Raw genomic sequence first — 20,372 nt, forward strand, 5'->3', positions numbered from 1 at the left:
ACCATTATCCATTCAATTTAGTGAGAGTCCTTACTTTGCTGGGCACTATAGGTGCACCAGGAAGTTGGAGTGTCATTTTGCTATGATTTTTCATGAGTGGGAATGTTGGTTTGCTGATACATTTATGTTGCAGCTGACTGAAAGGGGAGGGCCAACAAGCCATGATCCTGACTGAATCAGTGTGTTCATGTGGACCAACTCAACCTTCATGGACTTCTCTGAAATTTGGTGGTTCAAACTTCTTCAAACTCAGTTTGGATATTGCAGGCTAATGGAAGGATCTTGCAATCTTTATAGAGGTTGAAATTGAACAGTGAATCAGTGGAGCTAGATTGGATTCAGAGCTTAAGTTATGGCATTTATTTTGTCTGTCTGCCTAACCAAAAAAGAAATCTTAATGGAAAATCCGAGCTGGAATCTGAAAACGTTACAGGCAACACGATGAAAAATCTAATTGATAGATTCATAACCTGATTAGTGGCCAGACCTGAACTGTGCTATAACATTGCCCCAGAGCATTTATATCCTACTGTGTATGATTTGCCCAATTGCTCATTCTGATTGGGTTGTTAGTCTGTCGAGAGTAATAGGTTTCACTGAAAAATAATTCCATACTTTTCAACTTTAGTACTGTTGAACAATAATGGGATCTTGGTGTATGTCTTGACGATGGAAAGAAATCTCAGCAAAAGAGCGGTACATTTCTTTTCGTGTACATTCTGCAGAGGAGAAGGGAGGGACAGATCGCCTCACAATACATAAGAGGGTTGCTAGCAAATGGGGTATGCCTCTGATCATTACTGCTTAAGAGTTATGGGATTGTTACTTGCAAAATTCTGATGTTCCACTGGTTATTTTCCCAACTGGATAGGTCGACAAGTGAGTGGTGAGTGCCAAGGAGAGATGTTGGATTACCGTAGAATGCTAATGGAAGATTTCTCACTAAGCCCCGAAATTGTTCTCAACTGTCGCAGTGAGATCGAACTCCACTGTTCAGGCCTGCACCGGAAGGGTCGAACATTACATTGCTTGATGAGGATGGGTCGCGGTGATAAGGGCAGCCTGGGGCAGAACTGCCAGCAGTCGGTAATTTGTTTTCGATAGATACAAAAATCATGGTCTTTTAACCTGAGGATTGGGTTTAAGTCACAGTGCGTCATTTGCCTTTAGTGATGTAAGTGATTTTGGGTCACTTTTGGATGGTGGGGATGACTGCACACACAGGAAATCTGACATCAAGACTAGATGTTGGGAACATAGACTACTCTTGCTGCTGCTTTCTATGTTGCCTTTTGAGCCAGCCGTTCAATTTGATGGTGGCTAATCATTCAACTCAGTACCTTGTTCCCGTTTTTTTTTCCTGTACCTTTTGAATTCTTCAGCCCTAAGAACAATATCAAATTTCACCGTAAAAACATTGTGTTTTGGTGTCAACCATGTTCTGGGCTGGGGCATTGCACACGCTTGCCCCTCTATGAAGAATTTTCTCCTCACCTCAGTTCTAAATGGTCTGTGCTGTATCTTTAGTTGGTGACTCCTGGTTCTAGACTCCCCAGTCATCAGGAACATCCTTCCTGTGTTTACCCTATCCGGTTCTGATAGAATTTTGTAGATTTCTGTTAGACCCTGTCTCCTCATTCTCTGAGCAAGTTACTGTGTGGCACTGGCTTGATGGATTTACAATGTACAATTTCTGTTTGGAAATAGTTTTGACTGAGAAATTAAAAAATACTAATCAGGTAGGATAAACTTATTAAAAACATATAACAGTCAAGATTTATATTGGAGTTATTCGTTAAAACACCAATGTCACTAACAGGAAAAGCCAGGAAGTGCTGTTTGAAATTATCTTCTGTGTTGAAGCGGATATGGTTTGACATGCACATGCTATTAATTAAGTTAGTGCATCATTACTCAGCATGGACAACAAAAACGCATAAACAATAATTTAATCACTGAAAAGGAGAGTTTGGAAGAGACATAGCAACATCACATCTAGATGTGAAAATTTGATTTTAATTACAGGAACAATACTGAAACCATCCAGCTGTTGAGATGGCAAAGGTGCTTATCATACTCCGAGAAACTAGGAAAAGACAGTACTCAACAACAGAAATGAAACAACTTTACTGATTAATCTTTAATAAAAAATTCTTTTAAGATTAAAATAATGAGGTGAGATGAAAGGAATATTCATGTAAGACTATAAAATATCACAAGTGATTAAAACCTCAAAACTTCATAAAGAAATCTTCATTGAATAATTAAGGAAGGATGTTAAATGATACAGTAGTGCATGAAAATGGGAAGAAGTTCTACAGAGGGTTAACACCCATATTTGCAAAGCAGTGGGAATCCGAATAAAATAAAAATAAGATCCTTCACTGAAATTTCAGAAGTAACCCTCCAATAATACTTCTGAAAAAAGCTTTCTCACTTGGGATCTATGGTAAAAGTTTTCTTTAAATTTTTGTGAATATTCTATTCTTAGATATGATCGGATATTTTATCCATAGTTATTCTTAGATATTTTACATGTATCTTAAATTGTTATAAATGTGATCAAATGAATACTATTAGATACAGTGTTGCATCTTTTAATAACTTCTGGAAACCTTTGATATGCTCATTAATTTCCAGTGTGCTGCTTGGGTATTTCTGTTTATAAGATTGCAAAATAATGGAATCGTCTCATTCAAGTTTTTCTCTGACAATTGAAACAAAACCGACTTTTTGTGTCAACAAAGTGTGGAGCTGGATGAACACAACTGGCCAAGCAGCATCTTAGGAGCACAAAAGCTGATGTTTCGGGTGTAGACCCTTCATCAGAAAAGGGGCCTAAAGGGTTTTTTCTGATGAAGGGTCTAGGCCTGAAACTTCAGCTCTTGTGCTCCTTAGATGCTGCTTGGCCTGCTGTGTTCATCCAGCTCCACACTTTGTTATCTCGGATTCTCCAGCATCTGCAGTTCCCATTATCTCTGATCACGACCTTTTGTGTACTCTTTAAATGGAAAATTATATGTTACTGAGAGAGTGAACCTGGAACCTTTAAAATATTTGGGATGGTCATAGCGTAGTTAAAACTAACTCAGGTTAAGCAGGCTCTTTTGAAGAAGGTGACAGTTTTGGGCAGCGTTTGCCCTGTGGGCCAGTTAATGTCAATTCTGTAGACCTGAGACTAGCATTTATGGGATAACTAGCCTGAGCTCAGCAGATACAAGTTATGGGAGAAATACTGATCTAAACTAAATCTAAATAAGAGTTAAGCTATAAATCACTTCACGAATGTGTGAACTGGGCAACTGGGTTGATTGGTGAGAGTGGAACTGAGGCAAACACGTACTTACCATCTCCTCGTCGTCCTCCTACTTCGCCCTTTGCCTCTCCAGGCTCCACCAAGTGGGCTGGGAAGGGAGACTAACCAAGTTTAAAAGCACTCCAATTTGAACACCTATGTTTTAAGTGAATTCGTTGAGGTTTTCTCAGTATGTACCCACTAGAGAGAGCCAAGGTCTCTGCTGGTAAAACCAAAATCATTCACTCAGTTGAAAGATGTGGGTTTTTGTGGCGGGTGACTCACTACATGCAATGGACTTGGATGAAGCAGAATTTGTAAGGACTTCTCAGGAAGAATTCTTGACACAGTTTGTAATCAGTCCAACCAGGGAAGAGGTTATACTGGACCTGATTTTGGGAAATGAACCTGGCCAGGCAAGTGAGGTTAAATTCAGGGAGCATTTTGGGAGTAGTGACTATAATGCTGAGAGTTTTTAAGATACCCCTGAAAAGGAAATACAACAGTCTTTGCATGAAGGTATTAAATTGGGGAAAGGCAAACTATAATAATATTTGGCAGGAACTGGGAATTTTGATTGGAGGCAGCATTTGAGGGTAAATCTGCATTGGACATCTGGGAATATTTCAAACGATAGTTGATAAGAGTTATGTGAACCTTGGATGACCAGGCCTGCGATGACCTTGGTCAGAAAGAAAAAGGAAGCATATGTAATGTCCACGAGCATGGGAGCTGACAAAGCCTTTTAAGTATACAAGGAAAATGGGGAAGAATTTAAACAAGAACTAGACCCCTTTTAGCCCTTCATGAAAAGTCGTTAACCAACAGGATTAAGGAGAATCCCAAGGCATTTTGTTTGTACATAAAAAGCAAGAGGGTAGCCAGGGAAAGATTTGGCCCATTGGTGGACAGAGGAAATCTGTGTGGAGCCAGAAGAGGTGGTTGAGATCCTAAATGAGTACTTTGTGTTGGTATTCACCAAAGAGAGGAATTGGTGGAAGATGATCTCGCAGAAGGGATATCAAAATTCTAAGCCAAGTTCCTATTAAAAAAGAAGAGTTATGCCTCTTAAAAAGTATTAAGGTAGATAAATCCCCATGTCCTGATGGAATCCACTCCAGAATTTTGCGGGAGGCAAGAGAACAAATTGCTAGAGCATTGACAGACAGCTTAGTTCCTGTTTGGCCACAGGTGAAGTACCATGGGACAGGAGAATAGCCAATGTTGTTTCATTGTTTAAGAAGAGTAGCAGGGATAATCCTGGAAACTAGAGGTTGGTGACTCTCATGTCAGTGTTGGGGAAATGATTGGAAAAGATTCTCAGGGACGAGATCTATACACATTTTGAAGCAAATGGATTTAATAGCTTTGTGGGCAGCACAGCAGCCCAGTGGTTAGCACTGCTGCCTCACAGTGCCAGGGACTCAGGTTCAATTCCACCTTTGGGTGACTGTCTGTGTGAAGTTTGCACATTCTCCCCATGTCTGCATGTGTTTCCTCCAGGTGCCCTGGTTTCCTCCCACAGTCCAGAGATGTGCAGGCTAGGTAAATTAGCCATGCTAAATTGCCCATAGTGTTCAGGGGTATGTAGATTCAGTGGATTTTAGGGCGATGGGTCTGGGTGGGATGTTCTGAGGGTCGGTGTTGACTTGTTTGGCCGAAGGGCCTGTTTCCACATTGTAGGGATTCTGAGAGTCTGATTCACTAGACAGTGTGGTATTGTGCAGGGGCGGTCATGCCTTACTAACTTGATCAGGTTTTTTTTGAAGCAGTGACAAAGATGATTGAGGGAAAAGCAGTTAATGTTGTTTACATGGACCAGTAAAGCCCTTGACAAGGTTCCTCATGGCAGATTGGCATAAAAGGCGAAGTCATGTGGTATCGGGCTGAGCTGGCAAGATGGATACAGAACTGGCTTAGTCATAGGAGACGGAGGTTAGTGGTGGAAAGATGCATTTTGGAATTGAGGCTTATGATTAGGAGTGTTACACTGGGATCAGTGTTAGGACCTCTTTTATTCGTGATCTAGATAAGTGATTTGGAGTAAGATCTAGCTGGTCTAATGAAGGTTGCAGACAATACAAAGATTGGTGGAGATGTGGATAGTGAGGAGGATTTTCAGAGGATACAGCAGGATATGGATCTGTTGGAGGCATGGGCAAAAAAATGGCGGATGGAGGTTAATCCAGACAAATGTGAGGTGATGCATTTTGGAAGGTCAAGTACAGGTAGAAATTATATGGTGCATAGCAGAACCTTTAGGATAATGGATATGCAGAGGGATCTGGGTGTGCAGAGCAGGTAGAAGAAAAGACTTGCCTTCATTGGAAAGAGCATTGAGTATAAGGAGAGACGAGGTATGCTACAACTTTAGAGAGCTTCAGTTAGACCACACTTGGTGTGGCGACGAGAACTGTATACCACCTGAAGGATGCGGATGCTTTGGAGAAGGTACAGAAAATGTTTACCAGGTGTTGCATGGTATGGGAGATTTTAGCTTTTTAGAAAGGTTGGATAGGCTGGGTTTGTTTTCACTGAAAAGCAGGAGGCTGAGGGGCGACCTATTAGAAGTTTATTACAAAGTTGTAAATGGCACGGATAGAGTGTAAAGCATTTTTCAGGGGTGGAGGGGTCACTTATGAGGGGACACAGGCTCAGGGTTTTGGGAGGGAGAGGTTAAAGAGATGTGTCAGGCAAGATTTTCACACAGAGGGTGGTGAGTGCCTGGAACTCAGTGCCAGTGGAGACGCTGGAAGCAGACACAATAGCAGCATTGAGGAAGTACATGGATAGGAAGGGAATAGAGGGATACGGATCCTGTAAGTGAAGACAGTTTTAGTATGGGAGGGCAAAATGTGGTGGCGCAAGCTTGGACGGCTGAAGAACCTGTTCAGTTGCTGTATTGCTTGTTGTTCTAGTTCTTGATCGTGTTTTCTTCCTGGTAACAATGACCTTGAGGCTTGTTTCTTCCCCTCTCCCCCTCTCTCACCTCACCCACCCCTCTCGCGCCCCCCCCCTCACTCTCGTGCCCCCCCCTCCCCCTCGTGCCCCCCCCTCCCCCTCGTGCCCCCCCCTCCCTCTCGCGCCCCCCCCTCCCTCTCGCGCCCCCCCCTCCCTCTCGCGCCCCCCCCTCCCTCTCGCGCCCCCCCCTCCCTCTCGCGCCCCCCCCTCCCTCTCGCGCCCCCCCCTCCCTCTCGCGCCCCCCCCTCCCTCTCGCGCCCCCCCTCCCTCTCGTGCCCCCCCTTTCGTGCCCCCCCTCTCGTGCCCCCCCTCTCGTGCCCCCCCCTCCCTCTCGTGCCCCCCCCTCCCTCTCGTGCCCCCCCCTCCCTCTCGTGCCCCCCCCTCCCTCTCGTGCCCCCCCCTCCCTCTCGTGCCCCCCCCTCCCTCTCGCGCCCCCCCCTCCCTCTCGCGCCCCCCCTCCCTCTCGCGCCCCCCCTCCCTCTCGCGCCCCCCCTCCCTCTCGCGCCCCCCCCTCCCTCTCGCGCCCCCCCTCCCTCTCGCGCCACCCCTCCCTCTCGCGCCACCCCTCCCTCTCGCGCCACCCCTCCCTCTCGCGCCACCCCTCCCTCTCGCGCCCCCCCTCCCTCTCGCGCCCCCCCTCCCTCTCGCGCCCCCCCGCCCTCTCGCGCCCCCCCGCCCTCTCGCGCCCCCCCGCCCTCTCGCGCCCCCCCGCCCTCTCGCGCCCCCCCGCCCTCTCGCGCCCCCCCGCCCTCTCGCGCCCCCCCGCCCTCTCGCGCCCCCCCGCCCTCTCGCGCCCCCCCGCCCTCTCGCGCCCCCCCGCCCTCTCGCGCCCCCCCGCCCTCTCGCGCCCCCCCGCCCTCTCGCGCCCCCCCGCCCTCTCGCGCCCCCCCGCCCTCTCGCGCCCCCCCGCCCTCTCGCGCCCCCCCGCCCTCTCGCGCCCCCCCGCCCTCTCGCGCCCCCCCGCCCTCTCGCGCCCCCCCGCCCTCTCGCGCCCCCCCGCCCTCTCGCGCCCCCCCGCCCTCTCGCGCCCCCCCGCCCTCTCGCGCCGCCCCGCCCCCTCGCGCCCCCTCGCGCCCCCCCGCGCCCCCTCGCGCCCCCTCGCGCCCCCCCGCGCCCCCCCGCCCTCTCGCGCCCCCCCGCCCTCTCGCGCCCCCTCGCGCCCCCCCGCCCCCTCGCGCCCCCCCGCCCCCTCGCGCCCCCCGCCCCCTCGCGCCCCCCCGCCCCCTCGCGCCCCCCCGCCCCCTCGCGCCCCCCCGCCCCCTCGCGCCCCCCCGCCCCCTCGCGCCCCCCCGCCCCCTCGAGCCCCCCCGCCCCCTCGCGCCCCCCCGCCCCCTCGCGCCCCCCCGCCCCCTCGCGCCCCCCCGCCCCCTCGCGCCCCCCCGCCCCCTCGCGCCCCCCCGCCCCCTCGCGCCCCCCCCGCCCCCTCGCGCCCCCCCGCCCCCTCGCGCCCCCCCCGCCCCCTCGCGCCCCCCCCGCCCCCTCGCGCCCCCCCCGCCCCCTCGCGCCCCCCCCCGCCCCCTCGCGCCCCCCCCCGCCCCCTCGCGCCCCCCCCGCCCCCTCGCGCCCCCCCCGCCCCCTCGCGCCCCCCCGCCCCCCTCGCGCCCCCCCCGCCCCCTCGCGCCCCCCCCGCCCCCTCGCGCCCCCCCCGCCCCCTCGCGCCCCCCCCCGCCCCCTCGCGCCCCCCCCGCCCCCTCGCGCCCCCCCCGCCCCCTCGCGCCCCCCCCGCCCCCTCGCGCCCCCCCCGCCCCCTCGCGCCCCCCCGCCCCCTCGCGCCCCCCCGCCCCCTCGCGCCCCCCCGCCCCCTCGCGCCCCCCCGCCCCCTCGCGCCCCCCCCGCCCCCTCGCGCCCCCCCCGCCCCCTCGCGCCCCCCCCGCCCCCTCGCGCCCCCCCCGCCCCCTCGCGCCCCCTCGCGCCCCCCGCCCCCTCGCGCCCCCCCGCCCCCTCGCGCCCCCCCGCCCCCTCGCGCCCCCCCCGCCCTCTCGCGCCCCCCCCGCCCTCTCGCGCCCCCCCGCCCTCTCGCGCCCCCCCGCCCTCTCGCGCCCCCCCGCCCTCTCGCGCCCCCCCCGCCCTCTCGCGCCCCCCCGCCCTCTCGCGCCCCCCCCGCCCTCTCGCGCCCCCCCCGCCCTCTCGCGCCCCCCCGCCCTCTCGCGCCCCCCCGCCCTCTCGCGCCCCCCCGCCCTCTCGCGCCCCCCCGCCCCCCCTCGCGCCCCCCCGCCCCCCCTCGCGCCCCCCCGCCCCCCCTCGCGCCCCCCCGCCCCCCCTCGCGCCCCCCCGCCCCCCCTCGCGCCCCCCGCCCCCCCTCGCGCCCCCCGCCCCCCCTCGCGCCCCCCGCCCTCTCTTCCCCCCCTTCCCCTACCCCCGTCTCCCAACTGCCCCCTCCCCATCTCCCTCTCCTTCCCCCTCCCCCCCTCCTGTTTTGCCCTTTTTAATAATTGTTGATTAATCATTTGAAATATCAATGTAGCCACCTGTCTCCATGCAGACCCATGCCCTCTGCCCCTGAAAAAAAACCTTCGTGGACCAAAATTCCAGGTAGTTTGTGTGTGCTTAAAGCTCTTTTCTGCTCCTAATCCAGCTTCAGTCCCTCGTTCAAGAAACAGACCCTGGTGCAGACTATCGTATTGATCGAGCGCTGAATGAAGCCTGTGAGTCTGTCATCCAAACAGCCTGTAAACACATCCGCAATGGAGATCCAATGTAAGTCAAGAAAGCGTGGTGTTTGCTGCTTAAAGCTGTGGTGTGTAGAGTTTAGATTTGGGCTTCTATTGTGTTTCTGCCTCTGAATTTATTCTCTTGAGTCTAAATAAAATCGTACAGAAAAGCATAATATTAAGATATAACCTGAGCCATCTAGAAGTGAATTCAGTAGCAATATGCAACTTGCTCCCTAAAGTTTGTGACTATTGAGTCAATAAGACTGTTGATTTTTGTTACACTAAAATGTCAAGAAATATTGATCAAAGTTGGATAAATAGTGTAATTGAACATGACCCTGTTCTGTGTCTCGTGTCCAGAGTAGCAATAAGCCACGGGCTAGGTTCTTGGTTTGGTTTCTGACGGAGTCAGCTGATCTCAGTCATGGAACTAACTGGGGTGCTTAGTACCATTGATTAGAGGATGTTACTGTTCCTGTTCAGTGTTTGACGGCCCCCACTGCAAAGTGTGCTTGTTAGCAGACGATTGCATTAGATTCAACTGTTAAGCATTCTGTTTCCAATTTGAGACATTTTTCAAAGACTTGTCATTCCCTGTGGAACTGGATCCCAGCAAGCATCTATGTATTCAAAAGATACGGGGCGACTCATTGGCAGAAAGCAAGTGTATTTTATTAAAGTGGAGCCACTGGATATACGTACAAATTAACTGAAACAGCATTGTGATTGTGAATAAATCTTCATCATCTTTGGAGATTGCTGTGCAAAATTGCTCATTTGCTGTAGTTGTCATATAGTTATGCAGTTGGGAATTGATCAAGCTAACCTGGTATGCTAATACATGCTGAATTTTCTACTGGCAGGATCCTGTCATGTCTGATGGAACACCTGTACACAGAAAAGATGGTTGAGGAATGTGAGCATCGCCTGCTTGAGCTGCAGTACTTCATCTCCCGTGACTGGAAGTAAGCATTGCACTTTTTGTCCTGCCAATTTAGGAAGTAAGTTGTTACTAAACCACAGGTAATTAAAAGTGCAAAGCATTCACTAGAGAAGTAAAAACAAAAACGCCGTGAATAGCATGGCTGTCTGTTGGCATCCATAAATAAGGTCAATCAAGTCTCTCCCTTTTTGGCATGGTGTGACGTCTGTCCACCATCGACTGCATAGTCTCCTTGGGAGAGGAAATGTTCAGACTTGTTGGGAAGTTTGATGCAATAACTGTTTGACGTCTGAAGGTTGTGTGGGAAATGTGACTGAAATAGATGTATTTATGGAGGAAACGCTGATTAACACAAACAAGATCTAAGATGTTGATGAAGCTGATGATTTTCAACAACCTGGAAATAGCCTTTAATTTTTGCACAGTCAGATTAAATTCATCCTGCATAAAGTAATTCAAATAGCTTGAAAGCAGCTTGTTAATGCTGAACTAGGAGCAAATTCAAGGTGATTAATCCTTTTTCTGATAAACGACCAAGAACTCTGTGTAACTGATAAACCAATACCCAGATGAATAGAACAGTGCAGTTGGTATTCCGCATTTGCTGATTGTGATTTTTGTATTGACTCCCTGCTCTTCCAGGTTTAAAACTAAAATGCAATATCATAATATTTTGAACATCTGATCCAATTGAGATTTAGGTTGAAACTACACTGAATTACCAAGTCTGTTGTGTATATTCTTGAGGTGGGCATGCCTTAGAAATTGAGGAACATGGAGGTAAAATGATACAGACAGCAACATAATATCCATTTTATTGTAGAATCCCTTCAGTGTGGAAGCAGGCCAATCGGTCCATCAAGTCCACACCGACTCTCCAAGGTGCATCCCACCTTGGGCACTGGGCAATTTAGTATTGTCAATCCACCTAAGCTGCACATCTTTGGACTGTGGGAGAAAACTGGAGCACCCGGACGGGGTCCACACAGAAACAGGGAGAATGTGACAGACAGGCCCCGTGAGGCTGGAATTGAACCTGGGTCCCTGGCACTGTGAGGCAGCTGTGGTAACCACTGAGCCTGAGCCACTCTGCCGCTAGTGCTAAATGTGATGATCAGCAGGATCATGGGCAATTAAAACTCAGGGATGTTATTTGTGTGAAATCTGGGGTCAAACTAAGAAATAGGGAAAATGTTACTGCCTCTTGGCATTTAAAACGTCACGTTGATAAGAGTCATTTGCTTCTTGGCAAGGTTCTGTTACCTTCACCTTCATACAGGAACAGATCTCATTGTTTTGAGAGTAGACAAATTTATACCAATTTACCATGCATCTCTGAAAATGCTAACTTGTGTTGAAAATACCAAGAACCAGTTCCGATGGAATGATTGAGATGATATTTTGAGAAGAACAGTGTAATCCTTCCACGTCTCCCATTTTAAACTCATCTTTGTAAAATGTGTTACGTATTGATTCACTTGTCAGAATAATAAAGTTGCTATTAAAATGCCAATAAACTATAATGGCAGATCTTTCAAATGCAAATACAGTGGTTTTCATTCCAGTTAGATTTTGCCATTGTAGTTTGGGTTATGATAATATTTTGAGCCTGGATGGTACTCAGCCTCATTTACATGCCTCAAGAGACCCAAAAACGTCAGCTTTCCTGCTCCTTTGATGTTGCTGTGTTCTTCCAGCTCCACTCTGTTATCTCAGACTCCAACATCAGCAGTTCTTACTATATCTTTTCATTATTATAGTTGTTTTGTGTGTGATCAGACTTGACATCCATTCTGCAAGGTCCCAAAAGGAATAAATCTGTATATTTTTGAGTTTGAGGGGAAATATTGACAAACACATGAAGAATCTCTCTGCTTCTGTCCAAATGGTGAATCAGTTAAATAGGCTACCAATCTTCAACTAATGGTTGCAGCTGAGGTGCCGAAATATTTAAGTATGACAAGTTACTGGAGAAAGTTTTTCTCAGAATGTCACTCTAAATTGAACCTGTGACCTCCTGACTCAGGATGTGAGTGACCTGTAAACTGCAGTAACTGGTCCGTGCATATCTCATCTGTTGTCACACAAGAAACTCAAGGAAAATTCAGAATAAGAACAGAATAACTAATGCTGTGTTTTTTCAGTTTTTGCTTGTAACTTTTTTGATTAACGCAAGTTCTGTTGCAAAATCTGTTTTTTTTTCTACCAAGTCGCAGAGCCCTCTCCTTGCAAGTGGCATCTGGATCTCAGTGTTAAACACTATACAGTGGTATACAATATAAAGTGTTCTGGTTGTAAATTGACCCTTGTACATGTAGAATGGATAGTAACTTTATCGGACACCTTGGTTATAAAATAGAATTGACAAGCTTTGTAAGCTACTATAATATAATGCACGGAGCATTGCAGTTAGGTAGCTATTAACAGTGCAGTTATGCTCTTTGGGTGCTGTGCGATTACAGATACAGAGTGTTGCTGCAGGATGACCAAGGTTGGGAACTAAACATCTTAGGGCATTTAATATTTCATAAGAGCAAGCAAAAAGGTGAAGAAGTTGGGGTGGCATTGTCAGTGAAAGATGAAATCAGTGCAGTATAGAGACAAGATATTAGTGCAGAATATGTACACTTGTAAACAGTCTGGATTAGGCTTAAGAGCAGGGATTTAGAATTGCCTCATGAGCAGATAACAGACTGTAGAAATAATTGGGTCTTTTTCAGAATGCAAGATAGTGACTTATTACGTGATGCAAGGACCAGAATTTAGCACAGTATATGGATAATACATATCAATGATTTGGATAAAGGAAACAAATGTAACATTTTGAAGCTTGCTGACAACCCAAACTTAGGTGGGATTGAGCATTATGAGAAAAATATAAACAGCCTTCAAGGTGATTTAAACAAGTCAAGTGTGTGGGCAAGTGCATGGCAGATGCAGTGTAAAGTAAATGAGTCAAAACAGAATAGTAGCATATTATTACGGAGCATGCAAGTATGTCAAGCAGTTAAGACAATGTAGCTATGTGCTGGAGGGTTTGACAGCAGCATCAAGCAAGTCTTACTGCAGTTGTACAGGACCTTGGTGAGACCACACCGGGAGTATTGTGTGTCGTTTTGGCCTGATTACTGAAGAAAAGGTACACGAGCCAAAGAAGGACTTCAGTGAAGGTTCTGGTCCAGTGAAGGCTGATTGCTGGAATAGCAAGTTTGTGGTATGAGCAAATAGAGTCAACTGGGCCTGTGGTCATTGGAGTTGAGAAGAATGAGAGGGGATCTCATTAATTAAACATTAATTGTTACATGGTTGGGGGGACTTGATGCAGGAATGATGTTTGCTCTGCCTTGGGGGCAGCGTTCCAGGTCAGTGAGTCACAGTTTTGGGATATGGATACCACTGTTTTGGTCTAAGGAGAAATTTCTTCATTTGTATGATGTGAGCATGTGGAATTCTCTGTCACAGAAGGCTGTGAAAGCCAGGTCACTGAATGTGTCTAAGAATGAGGTAGAATTCTCGAGGCTATAGCCGTCACTAGACATGGGGAGAGTATGGGCATATGGTGTTTAAATAGAGTCATAATCTGTTGAATTGGCAGAACCAATTTGATGGGCTCAATAACCTCCTCTGCTCCTATTTTCTGTGTTTCTAACAATATCTTATGGCTTTTTTCTTTAGATTGGATCCTGTTCTTTACCGCAAGTGCCAAGGTGATGCGTCCAGACTTTGCCACACCCAGGGTTGGAATCAAACTAGTGAGATGCTGCCCCCTGGAGCAGTGTTTTCATGCCTATATCGTCATGCGTACCGCACAGAAGAACAAGGACGAAGGGTAAAAAGGCAGACCATCCATTTCTGGGTCTTTAAGTGTAGAAGGCAGTATCAGTTCAGTAAACCCACTTAGATTACAATACACTTAGAATGCAACAATGAGCCCAGGGGATAAAGAGCTTGTCATATGAGGATTGGTTGAGGACTCTGGGTCTGTACTCCGAGTTTGGAAGAACAACAGGGGATCTCATTGATATTTGTAGAATACTGAGAGACCACATTTCCATTAGGAGGAGAAACAGGACCTGAGGTCACAGCCTCAGTGAAGAATTGACTTCTGAGAACTGAGTTGAGGAGGAGTTTTTTTTTTAGCCAGAGGGTGATGAATCTGTGGAGCTCATTAACACAGAAGCCAGCAAAAGTTAAGCCATTAGTTCATTTAACTCAAGATAGATGGATTCTTGATTAGTAAGGGGCTCGCAAGTTACAGGGAGAAGGCAGGAGAATGGGTTGAGAAACGTATAAGCCGAGATGGAATGGCAGAATAGACTCAGTGGGCCAAATGACCGATTTCTGCTTTTATGTCTGGTCTTGTGCTGAAGACATCTTTTAGAAGAATCTGGATGTGGAACATTGGTAGGCTAACTTGGCTATGGAAGAGATCACATTTGAATTTCACCAGGGCCTAATCAGATGTAATTTTCTGCAATGTCTGACTTTTGTTTCAGTGTACTGTATATGGAGGCTGATGCACCAAGAAGCTGATAACTGCATTCATCCTGTGATAACTGACTTAAGATGTGTGTATGTAAATAGTGTCTGAAACAGTGTCTTTCATGAACTAAGTGATTCTGCATCTAAATAGTATTTCATTTTAGCTAATGTTACTCTGACCCCTCTTATGGTATAAAATTTTAATCTTAGAAATTCAAACCTCTTAAATTGAACTGTTTACCACTGCACTGCTAAGAAGAAAACTTTTTTTGGGTAGGTGCTGACTTTTCGAGGATATGGCCCGTTGATACCTCGTTAATACTGGAAATTTGATTGCACAATAAAACACACTGCTGGTTACAGTTGCTTCAAAGACAGTATTGACATTGAAAGAACAGCACAAAACTCTCTTTTGCTGGGAGCTGTGTTTGTAATTACTCAGATACTCATCTGATTTCCCATTTATGGCCTAGCATAGTTGGTGCCTGCAACTTAGAGAGGTTATTTGTTATGGACTGTAATGCATTTCACTGTGTCATGACTTCCAGAGTTGGATTGGTTAAAACAATTATCAGCAATCGTTGCAAAATGGTACAATGTTTGTCAGTGACAGGCCCTTCAACATGGAGGTTTAAATCTTTCAAAATGTTAAAACCGCCCTAAAAATGTACCAATTTTTTTTGTAGCCTTCACTAGATCATTTTATTTTCCAGAAGCTAATGAGCGCTCATTATCTCTGATCGCACCCTAACTTGTGGGAGTTTGCAGCACCGGGTTGTCAATGTTTTTCTATTACTCATGACTGCTAGAGAATTCAAAAAATCCTCCCTGTTGATAGTACAGTACAATCCTCCGTGTGGTCATAAAGGAAGTTAACTGATGTGTTAAAGTGGTCTTTACTGCCCATCCGCCATCTATAATCCGACCCCAACACCCAAGACGTTTTCCCGTCCCCACCTTTGTCTGCCTTCCAGAGAGACCACTCTCTCCGTGACTCCCTTGTTCGCTCCACACTCCCCTCCAACCCCACCACCCCTGGCACCTTCCCCTGCAACCGTAGCAAGTGCTACACTTGCCCCCACACCACCTCCCTCACCTCCATTCCAGGCCCCAAGATGACTTTACATACTAAGCAGAGGTTCACCTGCACATCTGCCAATGTGGTATATTGTATCCATTGTACCCGGTGTGGCTTCCTGTACATTGGGGAAACCAAGCGGAGGCTTGGGGACCGCTTTGCAGAACACCTCAGCTCGGTTCGCAACAAACAACTGCACCTCCCAGTCGTGAACCATTTCAACTCCTGCTCTCATTCTTTAGATGACATGTCCATCATGGGCCTCCTGCAGTGCCACAATGATGCCACCCGAAGGTTGCAGGAACAGCACCTCATATTCCGCTTGGGAATCCTGCAGCTCAATGGTGTCAATGTGGACTTCACCACCAGCTTCAAAATCTCCCCTTTCCCCACCGCAGCCCAAAACCAGCCCAGTTTGTCCCCTCCCCCCACTGCATCACACAATCAGCCCAGCTCATCCCCTCCCCCCAGTGCATCCCAAAACCAGCCCAGCCTGTCTCTGCCTCCCTAACCTGTTCTTCCTCTCACCCATCCCTTCCTCCCACCTCAAGCTGCACCTCCATTTCCTACCCACTAACCTCATCCTACCTCCTTGACCTGTCCATCTTCCCTGGAATGACCTATCCCCTCCCTACCTCCCCACCTATACTCTCCTCTCCACCTATCTTCTTTTCTCTCCATCTTCGGTCCTTCTCCCTCTGTCTCCCTATTTTTTCCAGAACCCTGACCCCATCCCCCTCACTGATGAAGGGTCTAGGCCTGAAACGTCAGCTTTTGTGCTCCTGAGATGCTGCTTGGCCTGCTGTGTTCATCCAGCTTCACACTTTATTAACTGTAGAGAGGATTTTTTTTAATCCAGAGATTTAAAGCTAATAGTTGGAGGGTCTGAGGCATTTTTCGATTGTTTCACCTAAGTATTTGGTTTTTGTTTTCGGATTTGTACATATAACTTTTTTTTATCTTTTGCCTGAATAAGATTCAAATCTGTGGGTAAGGAAAGGCAGTTTTTTTTATATATAAGGTGCTGTTGAAAGATTTTTAAGGCTTAATGTCACTGAGGTCATTCAAAAGACATGACATATTGACTTGTAGATTTAGAAAAGTGATTATACGACAGGATCAGTCAGCTAGATGGGTGACAATCAGGCAAGGTAAGATGGTAGTTCAGTAGTCTTGTGTGGTTATTTCCCCTCCCTCAAACAAATATTCTGTTTTGGATACTGTTGAAGGGGATAGTTTCTCAGAAGAAAATAGAAGTGGCAGTCAGATCTTCAACATTTAAGAATGAATCTTATGTTAGGCGGCACAGAGAGGAGAGTCTGCAGCAGTGAGCATGAACCTAGGATTATATGTTGCTTTCCTAGTGCCAGAATGAAAGACATCTCAAAAATGTTTGAAGCACGTTGTCAAAGGGGAGAGTGGGAAGCCAGAAGTTCTTACACACATTGGTAGGAATGACATTGTTCAGGAAAGGGTTAAGGCTTTGCAGAGTGAATAATAAGAGATTATGTACAGGATTAGAAAAGAGAACCTCGAACATAGTAATCTTTGGTTTACTCCCTGTGCCAAACTCTAATGAGGGAAGGAATAAAAGGATCAGGTAGATTCTTCAATGGCTGAAGAAATGGTGCAGGGATGCAGATTCCTCGATCATTGAGATCTCTTCTAGGATAGAAAAGACCTGTACAAAAGGTTGGTGGTTGCGGTGGTGGGGCATGGAGGTGGTGGGGGGGGTGCCGCTGAAGAGTGGTTTCAGCTGAACTGAAAGGTATCAATATCCTTGTGGGGAGATGTGCTCGTTGAATTTTGGGGGCATGTAATCTATTTGGGAATGGTGGGGGCGTTCCTGAGTGGTAGTGAAAATAGACAGATATGGAAGGATCTGAATCAGAAAAGAGCAAGTTAATGAGAAAAGGCGAACAAGATCGAGTCAGAGCACGATGTAGCTGAAGAATTAAACTGCATTTGTTTCAATGCAAGGGGGCTTACAAGAAAGGCTGATTGAACTCAGGCGTGTCTTGAAACATGGAACTGGGATGTCAGAGCTCTGACAAACTTGGCTGAAGGAACGACGGGACTGCAACACAGATCCTGCTATAGGAAGGGTAGAAAGGGAGGCAGGAGAGGGGTGGGAGAGTGGTGTTTTTGATTGAGGAAAACATTGTCACTGTAATTAGGATATTTCTGCAGGATCGTCCAGTAAAAATATATGGAGGGATTGTACTGTAGCTGCACACGCGCGCACATGTGCGTGCTCGCAAACCCCCAATAGTCAGAGGGAGATTGAGGAGAAAATATGTAGTGAGATCTCAGATATGTGTAAGAATAATGGTTGTATTGGTTGTGGTTTTAATTTTCCAAGCATTGACTGGGACTGCCATAGTGTTAAAGGCTTCGATGATGAAAATGTTAAACATGTCTAAGAAAATGTTCTTTTTTAATATGTATATGTTCCTACCAGAGAAGGAAATAAGGCAGGGCAAGTGATTGAACTGTTAGTAGGCGAATACTTTGGGACGGGTGATCGTAAATTTATTAGTTTTAAAATAGTCATGGGAAGGGATAAACCTTCCATAAAGATAAAATTCTTATTTGGAATAAGGCAAATTTTAGTGGTTTGAGACAAGAACTTTCAGAAGTTGATTGGGGAGTAGACTGTTCATGAGTAAAAGAGTGACAGACAAGTCAAAAGCTTTCAAAGTGTGATAATGAGAATTCAGAGGTGCTATGTTCTAGTTAGAGTGAAAGGTAAGATTGGTAAGACTAGGGAACAGTGCATGAATAACGATATTGAGGTTCTTATCAAGAATTTTAAAAAATTTAAACTTCTGGGATCAAATGAATCTCTTGAAGATTATGAAGTGTGCCGGGACATTCTTAAGAGGGAGATCAAGAAAGCAAAGAGCAGATATGAGATAGCCTTGGCAGATGAAGTTAAGCATAATCCAGAGAGACGCTACAAGTATATTAAGAACGAGCAACTAGAGAGAGATTAGGGTCCTTTGAATATCAATAAGGCCGTCTTTGGGTTGAACCTCAGGAGATGGGAGACGTATAAACAAATATTTTGCATGAGTTTTTATGGTGGTGAAGGAAATTAGGCTAGAGAACTCGGAAATAAATATTGATGTTTCGAAAACAGTTTATGATGCAGAAGAGTAAGTGCTGGAAGTCTTACAAAACATAAAGGTGGATAAATCCTTGTGTCTTGATCCTATATTTTAAAGATTATAACCGCTGTTCAGTATTGTTGACTTTAGGCACGTTTAAGGTAACGAGTATTATCACATGTTAATTTGGTTGCTTGACTGCCTCGCTGTGCCAAATTATTCTTCTTCTCTGAAGATTCCGTTTGTTAATGTATTGTGTAACTGTTAAAAATTGTTTGTTGAAGTCACTGGTCTTGCAGGCAATAATTAGTAACGTAGCGATGAATTGAGTGGTTGAAGTAAATAGTGTTGATGCATGTAACTAAATAAATGTGTGAGGCAGCATGGAATGGAAGAATATCTTGTGGTGAACTGAAGTAAAGTGAGTGGAGGCTTCTGTGTTGCATGAATGCTGAGATAGACTTATTAATCTGAATAACATGCTTATCTGCTATAGAACTCAATGCATTTGTGCAAAATATTGCATGAAACTAAGTGAAGGTAAAGTGACTAAACATTTTATTTTCAACCAGTTATCCCGAGACTGTCGAGCAGAGATTCAACGAATTCTTCATCAGCGAGCCTTGGATGTGAAGTTGGAGCCTGCATTGCAAGAACGCTGCATTATAGACCTCGGGAAATGGTGCAGTGAAAAGACTGATCCTGGGCAGGTAATAGCAACCTGAAAATATTCGTCTGCCATATTACCGCAATGTCATCCTGAGGATTAAGTCTGCTGGGAGTTGTTGCAGCTGTAAGGCTGGCCGGATATTGAGATCGGAGATAATGGGAACTGCAGATGCTGGAGGATCCAAGATAACAAAGTGTGAAGCTAGATGAACATTAGCAGGCTGAGCAGCATCTCAGGAGCACAAAAGCTGACATTTCGGGCCTAGACCCTTCATCAGAGTCTAGGCCCGAAACGTCAGCTTTTTACTCCTGAGATGCTGCTTGGCCTGCTGTGTTCATCCAGCTTCACGCTTTGTTATCTTAGCCGGATATTAAACCATCCTTCGTCTTGCTCAGAAGTGCTGTTTTCACTTGGCAGAAGTAACTGCAGTGTAGCAAACTTACTATTCCTCGTACTCTGTTGCACTTCTGTTTGTTTTTAATTGACTCATGGAACAAAGGCATCGCTGCCAGGACCAACATTTATTGCTTGTTTCCGGTTCCCCTTAAGATTGTGGTGGTGAGCTACCTTGAACCTCAGTAATCCGTCTAATGTAGTTCGACCCATAATGCTGTTAGAGGAAATTCCAGGATTTTGACCCAGCAGCAATGAAGGAATGACAATACATTTCCAAGTCAGAACGGAAGGCAGCTGGGAGGGGAACTTGCAGGTGATGGTGTTCCTATGTATCCACTGCCCTTGTCCTTATGGGTTGTGGGTTTGGAAGGTGCTGTCTAAGTATCTTTGGTCAGTTTCTGCAGTTCATCTTGTAGATAGTACACAGTGCTGCTACTGTGCATCAATGGTGAATGTGGTGTCAATCAAGTGGCCTGATTTTTTTTTCCCTGGGGTGTCAAGCTTTTTGAATGTTGTTGGAAGTATACCCATCCAGCAAGTGGGCCGTGTTCCACCAGACTCCTGACTTGTGCCATGCAGATGGTTGATCGACTTTTCAACGTCAGGAGGTGTGTTGCTCGCTGCAGTATTCCTAGCCTCTGACTTCTTATTACCACTGTATTTATATAGCAAATACAGTTGTGCCTGTGGTTACTGGTAACCCCAAGGATCTGATAGTGGGAGTTCATTGATGGTGACGCCATTGATTGTGATGGGCTGGTGGCTAGATTGTCTGTCTCTTAT

The 20,372-nt window shown here is 47.1% G+C and overlaps 1 protein-coding gene across 2 annotated transcripts in view; it reads left to right on the top strand.

Annotated features, from left to right (window-relative positions):
• The window catches only part of glg1a (golgi glycoprotein 1a), a 126,752-nt gene that overhangs the window by 77,474 nt on the left and 28,906 nt on the right, over positions 1–20,372 (top strand). For both annotated transcript variants that reach the window (XM_048546490.2, XM_048546491.2), the window contains exons 8-12: positions 872–1,086; positions 8,832–8,953; positions 9,774–9,875; positions 13,529–13,682; positions 19,096–19,233. In XM_048546490.2, coding sequence (XP_048402447.1) covers positions 872–1,086; positions 8,832–8,953; positions 9,774–9,875; positions 13,529–13,682; positions 19,096–19,233 — 731 coding nt within the window. The remainder of the gene's footprint in view (positions 1–871; positions 1,087–8,831; positions 8,954–9,773; positions 9,876–13,528; positions 13,683–19,095; positions 19,234–20,372) is intronic.

The sequence above is a fragment of the Stegostoma tigrinum genome, chromosome 16, assembly GCF_030684315.1.
Source record: "Stegostoma tigrinum isolate sSteTig4 chromosome 16, sSteTig4.hap1, whole genome shotgun sequence".
Taxonomy (NCBI): domain Eukaryota; kingdom Metazoa; phylum Chordata; class Chondrichthyes; order Orectolobiformes; family Stegostomatidae; genus Stegostoma; species Stegostoma tigrinum.